Consider the following 22,422-nt stretch of genomic DNA (forward strand, 5'->3'; position numbering starts at 1 on the left):
CCCCCCCCCCCCCCCCCCCATGGATACAGAGGAGGCTCATATGTCATATTAAAGGTACGGATTCTGTTTTTGATATTCACAATTCCTAGCACATATTAATAAATTACTGTCACTAAAAGATTTTTACAGTAAATAGGTCAAAAATTTAAGCTTAAAATATCTTTTTAATGATGGATAGTTTGTCAAGTTAATTAGGCCTACATAGTTTGACTTAAAGTAAAAGTACTTTCAGACCGTAATGTCTTTTCCTGGATATAGCATGACAATTTCAGATAATATCTCCCAATAGATTGACAGAAAATAGATTGACAATAGATTGATTGAAAGAAAGAAAGAAAGAACAAATCATGCTGTGTGCAAGCCTTACTTTTCCCATAACAAATAGTGTACAATGACCTGGTGCTGTGTTTGCGTGTGGACGAATGGCCAAACCGCGAAGAAAAAGCTGCAGTTTTGAAAATAACTGCGTTCGTGTGGACAGGGCCTACGTTTATGAAATTAAACTAGAGCTCCGAATGAAAACCTACAGTATACTTTACAGTTATGTATATAATAATGCATGGTTGCAAACCCAAATCCATCCAAGAACCCAGTAATAAAAGATGAGGATCACAGAACTGGAAAACAATTACCATTGCTTTGCTTCCTGCACAAGCGAAAAACTTCACTTCCATAACGGCAGCAAGCAGAAGTGGACAAGAGAAGACTGTTACTATAGAAACCAGTGTCTGCAGACATGCAGTTGTGTGGGAGCATATACATGACACACACAAACATACACACACACATATCCACAATTACAGGCTAAATTTTAAAAATTGTATTATTGTACAGCTTCAATCAGCACTGCATTCCTTACGAATACCCAACAATTTGTGATGTCAGCATTTAAAAAAATCTATGGATAGAAATGTATTGTCTTAGCAGCTATTTTGAACCCTGTTTAACCATCTACGCCATGATTATTCTGCAAAACATATCCATTCTGTAAAGTAGTGCACACACTTCCATTGTTGTTGCTGTTGTTGTTTTTTTTTGTCTAAAAATAGGTTTGCAATTTTGGACTTTTTACAATTTTGTCGTAAGCAAAACACACCATGAGTGAATCTCCCAAACGTCCAGCTAGAATGCCCCGCTCTCTGGAAAGACAAAAATGACACAAAAGGCTGTCTGTTAATTTTGGGAAGTGATAAATAGGTTTTTTAGCCTGTTTGTTGCATCCATAGTGTTATGCTAGTGGTGTAAATAATTTGGTTTTCATTCAACAATGTACAATCTATAAATATATCATGATGACAGGAGGCAAAGACTTATGCCTTTTCCCTCCTTTGTCATTTCTCATGCTTGCAGGCTTGCAGCATTTCAAATGTACTCCTATGTTGCTACCAAGGCAACTGGGTAATGTAGTTGCCACAGAGCCTAAGAAATTGTTTATTGCCCATTTTAAAGGCAAATAAATGAAAAAAAAAAATTATATATATGGTGACATCAGGTCTGTTTGTTTCAAAGTCTTTGTATTGGTTATACATAAACAATTGGACATGAGGTAGCTGGCAGGATACCTTAAAGAATTAACTACAACTACATCACTTATTTTACATTGCTACATTGTAAGTGTGATTTGCCAATCCAAGAAAAAAATCCAATCCAATCCAAGAAAAAGTCTAATTTTGTAGTTTGTGAAGTGTACGACTCTGGATAGAATGATTCGACTCACCTGGAATCTTTTCTTTGACCAGATTTTCTTCATGGCCTCAGATGAACTTAATCTATCTTCCAGACTAAACAACAGAGCCACCTGCCCGTGTTTCTGCAGAGAATACCACTGTCTATTTCTAATGTAAATCCTGGTTTTTATCGACTCCTGTGTACACTCCTAATAATCTCAGTTATGTCGCTGTCAGAGCTTTTACCTCAGAAAGAATGTACCAAAATCCACAATTATGCAAAAAGCAATAGAAACAGTACAAACATCCAATCATGATCCTCTTGTGACAAAAGAGAATTCATGGGAAAAATAAAAAAATCTCCTCAAGTAAACAACAATATCCAAGCTGTTTTGGGCCCCCCCCCCCAGATGCTCTTAAATGACAAACTGAAATCCAAGTGATAAAATATTCCAAGGCACAGCAGGAGGTGGAGGTCAGCTCGGTCCTAGTCACAACAGAAGGGATGAAAAATCTGTCTTTTACAGACACCCACTTGCATTCTTTCAATCCCCTTTGGAGATAAAGAAATAAAGAAAGGGGGAGTGGTAGAGGACTAAACAGACTAAAAAGAGAAAAAAATATCAAGCGGCAGCTAATAAAAGAGGCAGATCTTAGTGCAGTCAAAGCAAAAACAAAATTTTCAGCTGCCTGAGTGCGCTATCTCTCTTTCTCTCTCATCTCTTCCTTTGTCTGTGGTGCTGGTGTGAAGAGAGAGAGACTATTGGTCTCAGTGCAAAGCATTAATTATATATTCTGTCAGGTTGTGGTGACGTCACACTACTCCCATGTCGATGGTACTGCTGCTGGAATGGGAAAGAAGGAAAGCTGACACAGAGCATTAACTTTTTTTTTTTTCTTTTGCTACGATGGCCTTATTTGCATTCTTTCATTCAGTGTACACAATGAAAATTGTATATGCTTTATTTTGTCTGTGTTTACATGAAATTCTCTGACATTCAATCTTTAGCTGGCAAATATGCATCAATGAAACAACAAAGACAATAATAATGTCATAGATTAATTAAAATTTCTTACATAGGCCTAGCTCAAAACAGAACAATCTGTAGGTTGGAGCACGGACCTTATTTTAAATTTAGCTGCAATTCATTCCTATTTTTCTTTAATTGTGTAAACAAATTCAGTATCTTTACATTTAAATTATTTTGCTAACTTTATTAGAAACTGTAACAAAGCAGACCGAGCCTGATGACTGTGTGAACCTATAGTAAGTGTTGGGATATTTATTGAACACATGTGTAAACAGAGCATATGGAGCCGGAATAGCAGTAAAAAAAAAATACATTAATGTAGAAGATGGAACAATAATAAAGCAGGTAAATTGATAAGGATATGTCTCACAATGAAGATGAAAAGTATCCACAAGGGAGTCATAAAGAGAACACTGCAGCCGGAAAGAAAGTGTGAGGTGAGTATCCAGCGGCTCCAGTCCTGCTGGAGTTGATGTCAGTAATTTCAGAGGAATCAGGAGCCAGATAGCAATTATGTTAAGACTGCGTCTTAAGAACTGCCTAATCTTAGAACAAATTAGACCAATCTACCTTTATGTAACTGAATTAAAAAAGTTATGACCAGTCTTGAAGAAAAAAAATTGATGACTTTTTTAGACTAGTCTAAGCAGTTTGTGCAACTGGCCCCAGGAGATTTCCTGGATTTTGTGCTTAGACTGGCTGTTGGACTGGGGATGATAGCCTGAAGAAAGTCTCAAGCCCTATTCGGACGGGACTAGTTTTGTAAACTATGTTTGAGTTTAATTTGAGTGTTTATTACGGAGGTGGGAGGGTCTGTTTTGTACATCTAGGCATTGCAGAGATCACTCGTTCTATGTGCATGCATTGTGTATTGTCATTCAGATTGATTACCACAGTATAACTTTTACTACAAATCCCATGGTGAAGCTATATGGCTAGTATAGCAAAACCATGATTAATGTGTGGTTACCTTAATTTTTTTATTTGTAGTAAAACCATGCTTAATTTTCATAAAGGTACATGTAATTAAAACATTATGTACTTGAGTGCAGAAATTAACATGGATAATCTTAACTGATGCTGATTTTACAGCAGACAAACTTAATAGTTTAAGTCAGGGCTGTCCAAACTCGGTCCTGGAGGGCCGGTGTCCTGCAGAGTTTAGCTCCAACTTGCCTCAACACACCTGACTGGAAGTTTTTATGCCTAGTAAGAGCTTGATTAGCTGGTTCAGGTGTGTTTAATTAGGGTTGGAACTAAACTCTGTGGGACACCGGCCCTCCAGGACCGAGTTTGGACAGCCCTGGTTTAAGTGATCTAGCTTTCGATTTTATTATTGTTATTTTTTATTTCTTTGCCAGGAGGCATTCATATCAAACATGCGTGTGGTAAGAGCATCTACGGTAGTTCACATTGGCCAAAACACTCAAGGAAATGTGTTGTGAAAAAAATATTGTCTGCAATCACAGACATTCGCATTCGGACGGGATTACTGTTCTCAAAGAATCACTGAGTCTGCCGAAAAACAGTAGGTAATTTGCTCTGGAATTATTACAGAGGTTGTGTGAGAAAAACACAGATGTGGCAGATTCAGACAGGATTAAAATCGCAAAGTACGTCTGTGAAACATACATTTTTCTAACGACCCCCTGTAAAACTAGCCCCGTCCAAATAGGGTTTAACAGTGATACCCTGTAACTTCAAGCACTCCAGACTTAGGATATGAATTGAAGACCATGGTCAGAAACTAAGTTTTCCGGTAAGCAGAAGTTCCAGTGTCTCCACAGGCCTTTGACAAACAGTCAACAGTCATCACGACATTGTGGCCATCGCACTGAAGCTAGGGCCACCAGTGCCAAGTGAGGATAAGCAAAACCTGGGGGTTATCCCCGGATGTCCACTTGACATCCCAAAGATATTGCTCACTAAAGTGATCTATGATGATCTGAAACAGATGGTGCGAACCCTCGAGCCAGTGGTGTGACTCCTTGATCGGCAGCATGATGGCAATTAGCTGCCAGTAGCCAGTATCATAGTTCTGCTTGAGGAAAGGTTTTTTTTTTTTTTTGTAAGAACAAGTGAGGATAAGCAAAACCTGGGGGTTATCCCCGGATGTCCACTTGACATCCCAAAGATATTGCTCACTAAAGTGATCTATGATGATCTGAAACAGATGGTGCGAACCCTCGAGCCAGTGGTGTGACTCCTTGATCGGCAGCATGATGGCAATTAGCTGCCAGTAGCCAGTATCATAGTTCTGCTTGAGGAAAGGTTTTTTTTTTTTTTGTGAAGAAAATGCATGAATGAAGGCTTGAGCAGCTTCAGAAGACCAGGGCAAAGTTGTTGGTGGTAAGGGGAGTTGACGTTCAGAATGAATAGTCTCTAAAAAGTTTGAGAATCTGAGAATGTGTTGGAGTTCTTTAAGGATGGTTGGAGCAGGCCAGGATGTACCCCAGAATGTGGGTGGTGGTTGAGTGCAACTAGCTTTATGGTAGAGGTGTAGGCGATGTAAGACTAGGTAGATGAGCATGATTGGAGAATGAGTAGGGGTAAATCAGGATATTTACCCCTCAAGGCCCTCAAACACCAACAAAACCTACCAATTTGCTCAGCTAATTGAATGCACAGATGATATTAAATACAGGATGACTAGTCATGTCACATCAACACCAAGCTCTCTCCCTCCACCAACAAAGTGTTCACTCTCCCCAGGCTATTCATTATCTACACCTGTTCCATGTTAGCTGCAATCACGCTCTGCATTTAAACTCACCCTGGACATTCAGTCAACATCTTGTAATATTAGCTGCGGTCCTGCCATGTTGTAATTACCATCATTTCAAGATGACAACATGTGAGCTGACCACTTCGGAATTATGTGTTCCTATGGCAACACTATCAATGCCAAAACGTTCACATGCTCGTAGAACTCATAATTACAGCTTGTAAGTTGGCAATGTTCTGGATCACATGACATAAACCAACCAATGAAAAAATTACACATGCAACAAAGGAACCATTTAGAACAAAACACATGAACTAGGGAAGCACAAGACAGGATCACTTGATGGGAAATGGAGACACATGGTAAACGGGAAACAAGACTATGAAAATCCAAAGTAAAAGACATTGAAAACATAATACACAAGAACCACACAACAGACATGACAATAACCTAGAATACTGTCTGACTCCCTCCTGCAATTAGTCTCACCGCCACTAGGTAGCACAGCCTGCTGTGCACTCTTTAGTTAAAACTGGTTATTAAGCTAATTCGTACCAACTGTTTTGTGTTGTGTTCAGTCTCGAGCCTGCCTTGTAGAGACTACCTGAGTTTAGGAAGGCTAAGTGTTGTCTGTTGTCATTTTTGTTTATCTGTGGCTTCTACTTCTGTGTTTATCTGGAGACTGAGAATTTAGTATGATCACATTTTTCCTGAGATTCTACAGCAGTCCATATCTAAAGCCTCCCCTGTCCTTCCAGCCTCAAGATCTCCCTCAGCTGAGGCCACCAGCAGGGCTTCTACCCAAGTCAAATCTCTTTGCTCCAGAAATTTATGATGGCAATCTGGAGAGGTGTCGAGGATTCATTACCCAGTATAACCTTGCTTTCCAGTTGCAGCCTAACAGTGAGCCCTGAGGGCAGCCCTACATCGCATCTTATCATCGAAGTTAAAAGATAAGCTGGTCTTTAGAGACTCGGCTTCTGATTTAGAGTTGATTGATGTGGACATCAATGTGGGCAAACGCATTCAAGGGCAAGTGCCATCATGATATCCGACTGCCTGAGCTGCACACCTCCGCTATTTTGATTGAATGTCCCCCACTGATCAGGTGCTCTGAGGAGCTTATACAGCTGGGGAGGACCTGGTTCTCACAGGTCAACAGGGACAGACATATCTTCACCAAACTAGACCTCTGGAATGCCTACCATCTGGTCAGGATCCTTGCTGGGTGCAGAATCTTTAATTCAAAAACCACATTTCTAGCATTTGTAAAAAGTAGTCGACTGTAGCTATTTGGTTGTTACACTTTAAAGTTTGGCTAACTCAGTGGCCTAATGGTAGCAAAATACCATCTCAACAAATGTTGTAAAACATCCCATTCACATCAATTTTAAGGTTTCCAAACATACTGTTGATATGAATGGATTTGGTTGGATTTGTGTGGCTTTTCTTTGTGTCAGCCACAGCTGCTGCATTCAGAGGTCCTAATAAATTTTTATGGTGGTCACAGGCCAAAACAAAATTTGTTATTTGTTACAGCACATTTCAGTGCCCAGTTTTATGGCTGCCACAGTGGAGAAGTGTTTGCTACATTTTGATTGGATCTTGATGGACTAAAACAAACAAATTTTGTTTTGGCCTGTGACCACCATAAAAAATTATTAGGACCTCTGAATGCAGCAGCTGTGGCTGACACAAAGAAAAGCCACACAAATCCAACCAAATCCATTCATAACTACAGTATGTTTGGAAACCTTAAAATTGATGTAAACTACAGCACACCCATTTCATACCAGAGAAATTCATATTCAGAAAAATACGTATTCTCATGTGACAGTTATCTATAGTACAACATTTCACAAAAATTCAGCAAATTAATGCAGTTCAAACCTTTTCCATCATGTTTGGCCTCTGTGTTTTCAGAACATGCCAAATGTATGGTTCCTTTAACCAGTGCATTTGTAATGCACTGGTTAAAGGAAGAAGCGAGTAATGCATTGTTTAAATACAGTGTTCTTAACTGTTTGCTTTAAATTATGCAAATGAGTTACATAGGGGGAAAGAAGTCTGGGCCACACTGTGTGTGCCAGCAGCCAATCAGAACACTGGAATGGAGATGCACCAAATTGTAATCTCCTCTTCATCAAAAAAAAGGATAACATCCAAGTCTATGGTCTGTCTAGACTAGAGCAATGGTTCTCAACCTTTTATGCTCCAAGGTCCCCCTCCTCTCCAAATCAATACTGCAAGGTCCCCCAACCTTTACTAATCACAAAAACCTTTCTATTCCAGTGTTATTATTTTTCAGTTCCATATAATAATTTTTTACTAAAACAAATTCAAGACAAATGTAAAAATTCATTCTTCTTTTTTTTTGCAAACATACTTTGCAAAAATGTCACTGCAGATATTCTTTACTACTTAGGTATGTAAAGCTCAATTATACCGTAACTTTAACAAATAAGCACAAGTCAACTTGCCATACCAAACAAGACCACAGAGAGATGCCAAAGGACTGCACATTAACTACTTACTATACAGATCCATTCAGAATCACTAAACACACCAAAATACAAATGAAAAATGAAAACATTCTGAATGTGTGGAAACTCAGCGATCTGAAGGTGGGTCGATGTCATCAGTGAACAATTCCTCTGTCAGAACAAGCGATCGTGTCTGTGTTTGGAGCATCTGATGCCCATATGTACATAAACCACTGATCCTCACAAACTTTTCCAAAACACGCTTCTTCAGCGAGCATCCATTATAAAACATTCACTGTACATTCATTTTGACAACTACGTGAATAAACTGAAGTATGCTTCGAGAAACGGTTTGTTTGCCCATTAAAATAATGGATACATGCGTGCGTCATATATGACCACGGGCGTCGCGTCTGGGTATGCAAGTGCATATGGGCCTGGGCTGATTGGGGGCCCACCGAGGGGGACCCTTTAATTAAAACGAGGGTTCGTATTTTTAATTTGTGGCCACAATAAAACAAACGATATATATATATATATATATATATATATATACACACACACACACACACACACACACATACAGAATGGCTGTACCTACAACAGCGCTGTTGTGCAAGGTGAACATAATTGACAGAACTGAAAATATATACAAAAGCCACAAGTGATGATGCAAAGATATATACAGTGAAAAAATCCCAAAATACCAAAGTGTCAAAGAAACATCAAACTGGAAAATAAAAATTTCAAGATACACGTTTACAAAAAATATACACATATATACACCTATACACTATAACACAAAAGGTAAATAAAAACCCACCCTCACACTCAGGGATGTGCAGTATTTCTGATAAATGTATTGAATTTTTTATTTTTTTTTGTATTTTCAAAATACATAAAATACTTTTTGTCAGTCAACCTCTTTATTACGCAGTTGATTTCCTGTGTCAACTAGTTCAGACATGCCACTTTCATGTGAGCTGCAGCTGTACGAGTCGATCTAGATTTGGAGTGAATTTTCATGATTCCTTTAAGGAAACAAGGAATAATGCTACCTTCATGTGCAGAAATTTCCTACTTCCCACTTCTGAAGTTATTATTACAAGCTTGTCGCATTCAGGAGCTCTGCTACCGGAAAAAATCATGGTGGACCCCAGGTCTCTTGGGGAAATTTTATTAAAGCCAAAATATTTTGAAGATATCTAATTTTGAGTAAAATATCCAATTCGTTGACAACCATATAAACATTCACAGCACTATTTACATGGTCAGTTTGACAATTCTGGATTTTCTGTCAAATACATAATAATTACATGATAATTTTGCTGTGTATAAAACATACAAAATGCTTGAAATAGTTATTGCAGTTCTATATGCAGTTCAAAATGAGGCGATAAAGCATACCTGTCGCAGCAGCAACCGCTTTCCCCATGTTTAAAGGAGACATATTATGCCCCTTTTTACAATATGTAATATAAGTCTCTGGTGTCCCCAGAATGTGTCTATGAAGTTTCAGCTCAAAATACTCCACAGATCATTTATTATAGGGCCTTTCACACCGCGGGAACCTTTTCATAGAACTAATTGTGGAACTACCCACTTTTTGGCGTTTTCGCACCGCCGGAACTGGGTGCGATTTTAGTACTGGACTGCCTTTTTCGAGAACCAAATTAGCTCTTACTCCGGAGCAGGGTCTAACCAGCACAACTGGTACTAATCGTGACGTAAGTAGCATTGATTGGCCAAACGCGTATGAAAACGCCCTCACCTGCCATGATTTAAAACGCTGTGTAAACATACTGTAAACATTGTATCAACTTATTTCGCAAGTATGGAGAACGGTGATAGATGGACGGACGCTGAAGTCCAGGCACTTGTAGCAAATGTAGCACTGCCAGTTGACGTTGGAGATTCTTAGTCCTCCTTTCCGTTCTTTCAATCGCTTTACGTATACGTCGACTTTCCATGTCCATTATTGTGAAACCCGCGAGACACAAGAAAAACACAGCTCCGATCACAGCGTCCTCCATCCTCCTGTTGTTAATGTTGTTCTTCTTTGTTTCTGTTGTTGAATGCCGCGCAAAAATGACGACGCTGTCGACCGGCTTACGTCACTTCTTAGTACATACTCTCGGTGCGAATGCAACCCTTTAAATGGTACTGGGAAATAGTTCGCGCAAAATCGTCCCAGTACTTTAGTAGTGTACATTTAGTTCTGGAACTAAACCGGTGCGAAAGGCCCTTATATAATTTTGAAAATGCCTATTTTGAGTGAAAGCAGAAACACGCTGTTTTTCGGGCCTGTCTCTTTAAATGCAAATGAGCTGCTGCTCTCCGCCCCCTTTTCCAGAATAGAGCTGCACCATTACAGCTCGGACCTGCTAAAAAAACATCTGTTTTGGTTCTGATTATCATGTTTATCGTGCTGAAATCATGCGTTTTAAACCATATTAGTTTAGTTTATTGTTTAAATGTAAACGAATAGCAGAGTCCACACCACAACTATAACAATAATGGCACAAAAAAACATGATATTGTTCAAATCACTTTCAGAGCAATTTTATCCTACTGATGAATGATAAAAACATTGACAGCCAATCAAAATCAATCATGTGTTATACAGCTCGAGTATTTACAGTGACAGAGGTCACATAACTGCAGCACATGCTTAGGATACACTAATAAAGTTATCTTTATAATTATCATTCTTGGTGCGAACAAGCCTTAATAGTAGTACGCTGGACGGCCAGTTTTCAAATGTATTTTTTGTATTTTCAAAATACAAAATACTGTATTTGTATTTAAATAATTTTTTTTTTGCTGGCAGTATTTTGTATTTGTATTTAAATACATTTTCCCATGCAGTATTTTGTATTTTTATTTTATACATGCAGTATTTTGCCATTTTCATGTATTTATGCCCATCTCTGCTCACACTCACCTTGCATGATGTGTGACCAAAACTCAAAACGTACTTCGGTGTTATATGTGAGGGCCCTCTACATAACTGGTGCCAAACAGAAATGTTATTGTTTCATATATTAAATCTGAAAGGGGATTAGACTTTTTTTAATCTCAACTGTATCTATCACAAACTGTCAAGTCCTGCTTTGTTGGGCTGTGACAAACTAAAAAAAGGATGAGCTCTTTGATAAGTCTCATCCTAACTTCCTGTTTAATCTAAATATGTCTGCACATTGAAGAAAACTGATCTTGTCACATCAAGTCATGTAAACTTTAATATTTAGTTCCTGTTCCGTGGATTTATCCACTGACTTATAGAATCCTGGAACTGACAGAGGCAGATGCAAAGATAAAGTTATCAAATTAAATGTCACAAGCAGGATTTGGGATCAAGGGAGGCAGACTGTGACTTACACATCGGTCTTGTGTGCCCCACTGACCCCTCAAACCACACAACCAAAAAAAAAAAGAAAGTATCAAACATGCCAAAACCAGGCTTTTTTCCATAAATGTTGTGTGATAGAACCAGTTTGCGAGCTTGATCAACATACTTTGATTTTACAAACCTAATCAGAGCAAACCCCTGATATATAGCACTCATCTGGATTGGTACTGCCACAGATAAAGAATTGAATTCAGAATCTTGTACAAACCTAACTCACCTTGTTCTTTCTCCTTCCTAGGACCAACAGTTCCCCTCCTCACATTACTCTGAGCATTCCTCTGATCAGACAACTTTTGACTTATCATGGCTTCCAGTATGATGCTCTCATTATCTCCAGACCACAAAATTAAGCTTATATTTTTCCCATAAAAGTGGGTAAATTTCGCCCTTTGTCTGGCTTTGTGTTTCTCTTACTAAACTCAGAACTCACTGATGTTGTTGGGAGAGTCTAGTGGTCTATTTTGAGTGGTATAATAAACCCTGAGAGGACCTCTCACACTCTGCCTTTCACTAATACCATCAGATTACCACGAAGGCATATTCAGTTTTTGGCACAGCTCTAAAGCATAGCTCTTCGCTCTATCTGTAAAATTCACAACACAATTATGGAAAAAAAAAATCTCATATTCTTATGTTTATCCTATTTCTCCTGCTCCAGGTGTGCTTCTCCAGCTACTTTAAGGCATTCTTTGATCCCCTTTATTGGTTGTCATATAAAGTCAATATTTATTTTATTAGTCAAGCCAGGAACTTATCTACTGTGATTTTCATTTAGCTGTTTTTCATTCACTAAATGGGAAATAAATTTCTGAGTGGATCAATGATGCTTTGTAATGCCTTAACTCTTGTTCAGATTTGTTATCATTGTGGGTCTAAATAAAAACACAGGCATCAGTCCAACACAGCCACATCTATAATTGAGAATGATGTGTGGCAGAGTAACAGTAAATCTGTAACTGGAGCTCTGGCACATTCCAGGCTGTAAATACCCAGAGATAGACGGAGAGAGAGAGACTGTGGGGAGAAGAGAACAGGACGAGATACACAGTGCCTAAAAGAGAAAGAGCGAGAGGTGCTGAGTGTTCTGACAGCTGATGACCCTGCATAGTCATAGCCATTGACTGTGTTGTAGTTGGTGTAGCTCTTGTGTATTTTAGATTCAGAACAGCAATAACTCACAGAAGTGGGACTTAAATTGTTTTGGAAGAATTGAAGTTTACACAGTGTACCCCCTGTTATTCAACAAGAATGAAAGAAGCCTTTCTGGTGTAACACTTTTATGTCCCAGACATTAGCTTTATTTTATATTTTGATTATAATTTTATAATCAAATGAATATAATTTTATAGGTAACATAAACTAACAATGAGCAGTATATTTTTTCAAAAGTATTTATAATATTTTAATGTTATCATGTGTATAATAATAATATAATTATTCCTTGCTTGTTCGTGTGGTTCACAGTGCATTTACTAATATTATTAACAAATGCAACTTCTGATTTTAAAACTATAATTAGTAAATGTTGAAATGATAATCTATTAAGAATGATAATACTGAAGCATTGTTAATTCATATTAACCAATGCACATTGTTTTACCAATGGAAACATATTGTTATAGCTTATTGTTATAGTGTTAGGATAATCATGTTTTCACACTTAGACAAAAATGTTTAAAACTGTACCTTTAGGGATACAACAGCTTGTCACTGGGGCAGTACCCTTAAAGGGATAATTCACCCAAAAATGAAAAATCTGTCATTAATTACTCACCTTCATGCCGTTCCAAACCCGTAAGACCTTCGTTCATCTTCGGAACACAAATTAAGATATTTTGATGAAATCTGAGAGCTTTCTGACCCTTCATCGACAGCAATGCAAGAACAAAGTTAATTTGTGTTCCGAAGAAAAATGAAGGTCTTATGGGTTTGGAACAACATTAGGGTTTCATTTTTTTTCAATTTCATTTTTGGGCGAACTATCCCTTTAAAGGGTCATCTTTGTACCTTATTTACAGGTTCATATCAGTACCTTAATGGTACATGTTGTTACTTTAAGGTACCAATAAGTTCAATTTAGATAAAGTAGATAAGGTACAATATTTTCCCTTTAAGGGTACAGCCCCAGTGATAAGCTGTTGTACTCCTAAAGGTACTTTTTTCTGATAGTGTAGATTCAGAACCATTGAAAGAAATAAAGCCATTATATGCTGTACATCATACCAAGAGAGTCAAGAAGGGGCAAGCCCTCCCCCATCACATTAAGGGAAATTTATCTTTCATTAACATTCAGACCACATAGTCAAGCTGGCTTCAAGCAGACTTGGGAAATCTTTTTTCTTCTGCAAGGTTTTGCATTTACTCTCAGGCACGTATTATACAGTGCATCTTACCTTCTCCAAGGTCCAGCACAGCAAGGACAGCACTGGTTCTAGCTTCACCCAGGTGATTAACAGCCACACAGGTGTAGAGACCTCCATCAGCTTGCTTACAATCTCGTATCCACAATCCATCATAATCCGCAAGATCATTTATCAAAGGGTCGTCATTATGGTACCAATGCAGTGTGGGTCTCGGGTTGCCTCCCACAGACACCCTCAGACGGACATCACATCCTGCCTCAACAGCGGCCCACTTCAGCTTTCGGAGGAACACGGGTGGAGCTTCGACAGGGGACTGCTCCGTCAACGTTTCTTGGGTCGGGGAAATCATTGAGCTTGAGTTTCTCTTCACCAGCTCAGCTTTTTTCATTGTGATTATTATATTGAGCAGCACTGTTAAACTTAATCTTTTGCACTGAGACAAATCCTTTGGTGGCCACTGACTTGTTGAGATATTATATTCCCCAATTTGTTATAGGCTGTCATAATAAAACTTGTCTGTAATCTGCAAAAATAATTCAAAGCAACGGTATTTTGAAATTTAGCAATTATTACAAATATTTAATTGCAGACTGTCTGATCAGAAACTTATATAAGCTTATATGTTCCTGTGGCTCAGTGGTAGAGCATTATGTTAACAGCCCAAAAGATCATGGGTTCGATTCCCAGGGAACACACATACTGGTAAAAAATGTATAGCCTGAATGCACTGTAAGTTGCTTTGGATAAAAGTGTCTGCTAACTGCATAAGTTATTATTATTAATGTGCACATAACATTAAAATACATCTAGATTTAATGAAAATTTAATATAACAATAATAATGTGTTGTATATATTGACATAAATATTGTTTTAAATTTAAATTTCATGTACACTAGAATATGGAACTGTAAGGTAAGGCAAATTAAGCCCTACGTCATACCTCCTTGTACCAAAATCCAATGAACAGTAAAATGTTAGAAATGTTTTACCCCAACACATTGCCTCTGAATATCTTCATTAACTGCTGCTTAATCTTTTAGCCTTCTCGGGATCATGTAGTATTAGTCCAGTACCAGGGTCTGTTTATACAAGAGAGGGCAATAGAGTGTTCCTTCCCTCTTTTGGATTGTGACCCTCTCTCCCAGCAATTTACCAGCACGTCACACAGACCCTTGCTGACTAGATGGTAGCTCAAGTCATTTAAAGATCTAACACGTTCCATTCTCTCTTCTACCCACCTTTATCTTTCCTTTCATGCCCTTTATACTACACTGACTGTTTGTAGAGGTGACAGGCGACTACCACCAGCTTTCAAGTGACAGCTGGAGCAAGGGTAGGTGGAATTTTTTTTAGGACGTCCCAAAGCCTCTTGTAATGCTTTTACTATGCGATTTGAGTGTTTAATACAGTTATAAGATTTGTGAGCAAGTCAAACACAGATGTTACTACATAGATGTATTTGTTTTGAGAAAGACCCATTTTGTCCTTAAAAAAAAAATCAATGTCTCATTTCAGACTCCTTGAATCCATCATCAATAAAACATCTACCGTAAGATAATTCAGTATTTATGATTTATTTATTGCTTCCTAATTTTAACTTGATCAGAATTCATGATTAATTTTCAGTGGCAATCATTTGAGAAAAATACTTTTGCATGCATGATGGGGTAGTTACAGCATCTACCAGCAGGGACTAACTGTTGACACTAATGTGAGATTTATTTTTGTATGGTTATTTTGTCTTTATGTAAAGTGAGTTAATTTTGTTATTTTTATTAGGATTTGACGTATGCGTAGGTTTTGGATGCGTGTTTCAAGCATGCGCAGTAGAGGTCTGCGCGGGACTGTTTTTTTAGTCCCGCTCCCGCAAGGTTCTATTCCGCACCCACCCGCTCCCGCTATATATTCACTCTTTGTTCACCCGCTGTCCGCTTAGAATAATTTTCTTCCTGACCCGACCGTTCCCGCTAAATTTAGATCTCATTTCCAGAATCTCACATTTAAATTTCCGCTACTGAAAGAAGGAGATAGGCTGACAAATAAAAGTGTAGTGTGTGATAAGCTGCAGCGCATGGTGTTCGTAACCGCATGAGCGCTGACCAATAAAAGTCAGAAACGTTTCATATCTTTGTGTACTGCCTGCATTATTCTCGTGGACCCATTTACAAGAGACTGGAGAATCATTTGATGGTTTACAGCCCCTCTTACATTTCTGGTGGCAGCGGGTTTGGACGATGCACATGGTGTGTGAGTGAACTTTCTCTTCGGCGGGTATTTAATGCGATGGATGCGGCATCACGGCGGCGGACACCGAAATCGAGTTCAAGATTTCAGCCTTCTGTTATCCACGACGTATATTTTGCTTTGTGTTTCAACCATGGACAATTTTGTTCGTGAATATAGAGACAGAGCGTCACGCGTCATAATCTGAAAACCACGCCCACCGGGGGCAATCCAACCCTCTCCATTGTTGCGGAAAGCTGCCTCCTTGTCATTTCTGACTTATAACAAACAAACAGAACAATGTCTAAAAGCTGCTATGTGACAAGGTGTACAGTAAACAAGCTAAAAAAAAACAGCACTACGTTTTTATAAGCTGTCGACCCCAAAAAACGAGCGTTTAAGGACACAAAAGTTGAGCACAACGTGTCATATTACTCTGAGAACTACGCCCACTGGAGGGAAAAGTAATCGGCGACAGGAAACATTTATTATTTTTAACCATGTCAAAGGCTTTCATGGCTCGGTAGCTTATAAAAACGTTTTTTTAGCTTGTTTTGCTGTACACCTTGTCACACAGCAGCTTTTACGCATTGTTCTGTTTTTTGTTATAAGTCAATGGAGAGGGTTGGATTGTTTTCCCCCCCGGTGTGGGCGTGGCCTAAATGCGCTCTGTCTCTATTGGACAGCAGTGTTAGATTACAGATGTTTGGAACGCGAATTTAAAACGGACCAGTAGAACGGTAATCCTAGTTTTCTGGAGTTTTCGGGATATTTTGTTACTGTGCGATACAGCGAGAGAACTGAACTGTTTTGTAACATGAGTGAAGCGGATTCAGCATGCGATTTGCCTGGCAAGAGTAGTTCACATGTTGTGCAGTGTTTTAATGGAAATTTTCTGCCCATCTTTTTGGGGGATGGGAAAGAAGATTTTCTCCAGAGAGTGGAATAACTTCAGCTCGAGGTCAACAGACACACTTCAGCGGATAGTCAATGGCGCAGCCTTAGCCCGGAGGATTCACGAGGGCGTACATCTGAATGCCGCGGGTATGACAGACATTCATATACTGACTGTGACTCTTTCTAAGAACATAGTAGACCTTCATACAGAGACACAAGAGGCAAGAGGGACTACTATGAAGCACGCAGACATGAAGGCTATCGTGATCAAAGTCCTAGGAGGTTACAGGATCGTGGACAACACTTCTTCTGTGGACAACACATCAACACGTGTTCTTCAAGTTCTGACAGTGGTCGGGGCAACAGGTCATCGGACAGCTACTCACCAAAGCGACAGAATCATTGGTCCCCAAGTCCTGGACATGTGCGTTTCCAGTCGCCTTTACATGTTCCTCAGCGCCAGGGAAACTACCGGTAGTTGACAATGAGGGCCATTTGCCAACTGCTGCTGACACCAGGCCCATTGGTAACATGGTTGAACATCATGTGACTTTAGACACTGCTCAGGTCATGACACAAAATGTATAATTGAGGACACAGTAATTCATGCGTTTGTTGATACTGGTGCTGATGTTTCTCTTATAAGTGAAGATTTCAGAATGTCTATTCCCGCTTTACGTCAAAGACCTTTGGTGAAACAGTTCATACCTCTGACATCTATTTCTGGTGACACTTTAGATTCAGTGGGTACTTTGTCAGCTAATGTCACTTTGGGAAAACGTACAGTGTCACATTAATTTCAAGTGATCAGAAATTGCTCAAAAGCAGTTGTACTTGGTTGGGACTTTTTGTCTATGCACAACATGTTAACATGCAGAACATGTCTTTCCAGCTAGGTGAGGAATCCATACCTTTTGTGAGTGGAAACCAAAATACCTGTAAACTGGTGGATGTCAGAGTGTCAACCACTACAATTGTTGCTGCTCTGTCAGAGGCTGTAATCTCTGCAAAATTTGACACACCGTGTAGGTTTACAGCCAAATGGCTACACTAGTGTGTTTGAGCCTCACTATCGTGAAGACTCAAAGGTAGGATTTGCATGGACTGTGACGAAAGCAGATAAGGGTTACATTTTTCTGATAGTGGTCAATCCTTCTGTAGATGACATTTCCCTGCACTGTGGAACTCCAATTGGTACTTTTCATTCAATTTCTGGGAGTGATCAGGATGGTTTTGTGATAATTGACAAAAGTGTGAACAATGTAAACATTCAGAATGTTACTGGTTCCAGTCAAGTGTCAATGTCCAAGTCACCTATACTACCAGATCTAACACCGAGTTATCTGTGACACAGCAAAAGTGTCTGACAGATTTACTAACCTCTTTCTCTAAAGTTTTCAGTCAGCATGCTCAGGACTATGGTAGAACCAGCCTGGTTACCCACAAAATCAGGACCATAGATGACACTCCCATTTCCCAGCGAGCATACAGGACTTCTCCTGTTCTCAAGGCACAAATTAACTGTCAGGTAGAAATGCTCAAAGCACAAGATATAGTAGAGGATAGTGATAGTCCTTGGTCGAGTCCAGTAGTGATGGTGAGGAAGAAAGACAATATCTACAGATTTTGCGTTGACTATTGCAAATTGAATTCCGCAACCATTGCTGATGCACACCCATTACCTCGGGTGGATGATAGTCTTGATGCTTTATCAGGGTCTCAGTATTTTTCTACCATGGACATGTCTTCGGGTTATTGGCAAGTAGAACTAGATCTGGATGACAGGAAAAAGACGGCCTTTACCACTGGTGATGGGCTGTATCACTTTAAGGTGATGCCTATGGGCCTTAAGAATAGTCCACCCACATTCCAAAGACTTATGGAATTAGTCCTTAGATGTTTGCACTGGACGAAGTGTGTCATTTATTTAGACGACATAATTTGTATGGGGAACTATTTTGAGGATCACATGAAAAACCTCACAGACATTTTAACCAGGTTTAGGGAAGCAGGTCTCAAGCTTAACCCTACAAAATGTCAGTTCTGCAAGGTATCTGTAAAGTACATGGCTCATGCTGTCTCGAAGTATGTGTTGGCTCTTAACCCAGCTCATTGTCAAAATGTACAAGAGTGGCCAACTCCTAAATCTGCTACTGAGGTGCAAGCATTTTTGGGCTTGTGTAGTTACTATAGGTGATTAGTTCGAGAGTCTTTGAAAAAGCCTGTTCCTTAGCGTAGGGCGCCTCTCCAGTCAATTAGTGCTGTGAGACCTTTTCAGTTTGTATGTACTGTTATCAGTGAATTGCCAGTCACGTCCAGAGGAAATAGGTATGTATTAGTAGTGCAAGATCATTTTATCAAATATGTCAATGCATATCCTATGATAGACCAAAAAGCCAGTACAGTAGCACAGCTTCTGTGTGAACAGTACATACCTGAACATGGTGTTCCAGAGGAATTGCTTTCTGATCAGGGATGGCAGTATGAGTCAGAGATTTTGCAGGACATTTGCAAGAGACTAAAAATCAAAAAGAAGAGAACTACGCTTTACCACCCTCGTGGTAATGGAATGGTAGAACAGTTCAATAGGACTTTAAAGGATCAGCTAGCCAAAGTTCTCTTTCATAGTGATGGCGAATGGGACCAGTATTTATATGCAGTCGTACTGTCATTTATTGCTACACCTCATTCTAGCACTGGTTACTCCCCATTCTTTGTAGCTCATGGTCGTGAACCTCATTTACCGGCACATGAACAGCTTGATTTTCCAGGTGTTGCTATGGACACCCCACAAACTTACGGTATAACTCTAGTCAATCGTATGGAAACTGTGTTCCAAGAAGTACGTAACACTGGTGATTATCAGAGACTCAAGCGTGAGTACTATTTTAATAGATATGAGAAATTCAGACCTTTCAAAGTTGGTGATCTGGTTTGGATGAATGATCCAACCACACAAAGAAAGAAACTTGATCCTAAATGGACGGGACCATATCGAGTGGTTACAGTGGACATGAATGGTGAAATTTATACAATACTAAACTTGAGAAATGTACATGGAGAACCCAAGGTTGTTCACTATGAACGTTTGAAGCCTTACAGATCCAGGTGGAAGGTACCAGCACTAACTTCCACATGTGCTGGTCAGGATGTAGACACAAGCGTTTGGGAGTTGAGACCACCATACACAGCTTTGTCAGGGTCTCTTCCTTTGACATCAGGAGGGTCATTTGTTGGAGAGAATAGGGCTCCTGTACTTCCCTCTGTTCCTCATGTACGTAGACCTTCAGGTCGCATGTCACGGGTTTCACATTCTGTGCAGCAGCCACCACAATTGGTTGAACAGGCCTCATCAGTAGTTGGGGAGCACGTGTCTGAGGGTGTTGTCACTCGTTTGGGACGTGTTATTAAAAAGCCTAGAAAGTTTTCATTTTGAGGATGTGTATTGATTGCACTTTTGTCATTGTATGGCCAAAGGCATTTTTACATGGTGTATTTGTTTACGTTCATCACCAAGCCTGTGATTTGTTTTTGTTATGTGTTAGAAAATAATGACACCACAAAACAAGAGGTGATGACTAGGTGTTTACTTTGTACAGTGGTTATAAACTATTTGATATTGCCTGTTGGTATGTTATTTCACGTGTCCTCTAGACTTTGGGACATTAAAAAAAAGTGAGATTTATTTGTTCTCTGTGTATCTGAAATGAGGACATTTCTTTTTCTAAGGGGGGAAAAATGTGAGATTTTTTTTTGTATGTTTAATTTGTCTATGTAAAGTGAGTTAATTTTGTAATTGTTATTAGAATTTGACGCGCTGACGTATGCGTAGGTTTTGGATGCGCGGGTCAAGCATGCGCAGTGGGATGTGTGTGATAAGTTGCAACACATGGTGTTCATAACCACATGAGCGCTGACCAATAAAAGTCAGAAACGTTTCATATCTTTGTGTATTGCCTGCATTATTCTCGTGGACCCATTTACAAGAGACTGGAGAATCCTTTGATGATTTACAGCACCTCTTACACTAACCAGCCATGAAAACCCTGACCCCTTGGTCTTAAAGAAATAGTACAGACAAGTATAAATACGACTTCTACACTCTGTGATACAAATATGACACTCCTCCCCACTGCTCTGAAACCAACCTGTAACCAACCAACACCATTGTTTTTGTGTGTGTGAAGACATTGAATGAATGTTGACCAATTCATTGGTTAAAGATAGCAAGTGATAGCACATGATATGATTACAAAACAGTGTAGTATAATAGTGTAATTGAACATGTGCCTTATGTTGTGTTGAAACAAAAATACAATTATGCAAATGTGCTTCTACTCCAGTAAATGAGTTTTTCTTCTATTGAGGTTTACATAAATTTCAAATCATACAAATAAAGGCTACTATATAACATCTCATACATTATGCAGACTGCAAAACTGATCTCTTCCTGAAAAAAAAAGTATAATGATGCTAAGCCATTTGCAAACTGCACTCCTTGTAGGTTTACCCCACCTGCTGGAACAGTGCGGAAGCTTAGACATCGTCTGCATGTATCCTGTTATTAGTATGATGCATATTCTGTTATTTTGACAATTTAAAAGTAGAAGAAATCCATATGTACTGCACCCATTAGTACAATGGTCAAAATCTAAACCAGACACATGTGACTAACAAAACTAAGGTGTCAAAGTGTTTGCCAAAGACTAAAAAAGACATTCAAAGTGGTGACTCAGCTAATATTAGCTCAGCGAAACCATTAAATATTTGCTATATTTGATATTAATCACAAGATCTGATCTTCACCATTTATACATTCTGGTGCTGTATGTGAAGTGGCAAGTGGCTGAACTGATCTTCTATATTTAAGAATAGCCCTGCCAAGACACTGGCAAAGCACAAGACAGAGACATTTGCACAACCAAGGTCAAACATTTGATAATGCATTATCTTGTTTGTTCTTTTCAAGCTCACATTTTAAACTGTGGGGAAGCAGGTGTCATAGTATCCGAACTGTCAAAAAAATCTTACAGAGGACAAAGAATAAGATTTGGCCAATATAAAGAGTTTTGGTAAGAGGCAACAATAAAATGATCAAGAATATATAATCATTACAGCCAATACAGAGCCACTATACAGCCACAAAATAATATAGTTAAAATCTAAAAACCTTGTTTTATTGATTGATTGGCAGGTAAGGAGCCGTCATTCTGCTTTCAGGGTGCAGAAGGAAAATTTAACAGTTACACTACGAATGTGATGTGGAAAAATATGTCTCTGGCTGCCTCCGTATGTGATTTATCACAAAATGTTTTGGATGACATGTACACTTGTATTAGCACTGAGTACATGTGAATTTTTTTAAGGGATAGTTCACCCCAACCCGGAAAACTCTGTAATTATTGCTCATGCACATGTTGTTCTAAACCTGTAGGATTTTTTTTTCTTTAGTGGCCCACAAAATAATGCATTTTTTATTTTTTTTTATGTTTCTCAGTAATAAGTAAGTCATACAAACAAATTAAATAATGGATCAGGAAACAACATGACGGTGTCAGACTCTGTTCCATGTTTTGTCTGTGTCTTGCTCCCCAGGTGTTCCTTTCCCATGTTTAATTTG

The 22,422-nt window shown here is 39.0% G+C and overlaps 1 protein-coding gene across 1 annotated transcript in view; it reads right to left on the reverse strand.

Moving 5' to 3' along the window:
• Nucleotides 1-14,103, reverse strand: part of LOC107688815 (striated muscle preferentially expressed protein kinase-like) — a 42,641-nt gene extending 28,538 nt beyond the window's left edge. Inside the window, exon 1 of the mRNA XM_016486593.1 lies at nt 13,712-14,103. Within this exon, the coding sequence (XP_016342079.1) occupies nt 13,712-14,069 (358 nt within the window). The 5' untranslated portion in view covers nt 14,070-14,103. The remainder of the gene's footprint in view (nt 1-13,711) is intronic.
• Nucleotides 14,104-22,422: the final 8,319 nt, after the last annotated feature.

This window comes from Sinocyclocheilus anshuiensis, unplaced genomic scaffold, assembly GCF_001515605.1.
Source record: "Sinocyclocheilus anshuiensis isolate Anshui unplaced genomic scaffold, SAMN03320099.WGS_v1.1 scaffold101, whole genome shotgun sequence".
Classification (NCBI taxonomy): Eukaryota; Metazoa; Chordata; class Actinopteri; order Cypriniformes; family Cyprinidae; genus Sinocyclocheilus; species Sinocyclocheilus anshuiensis.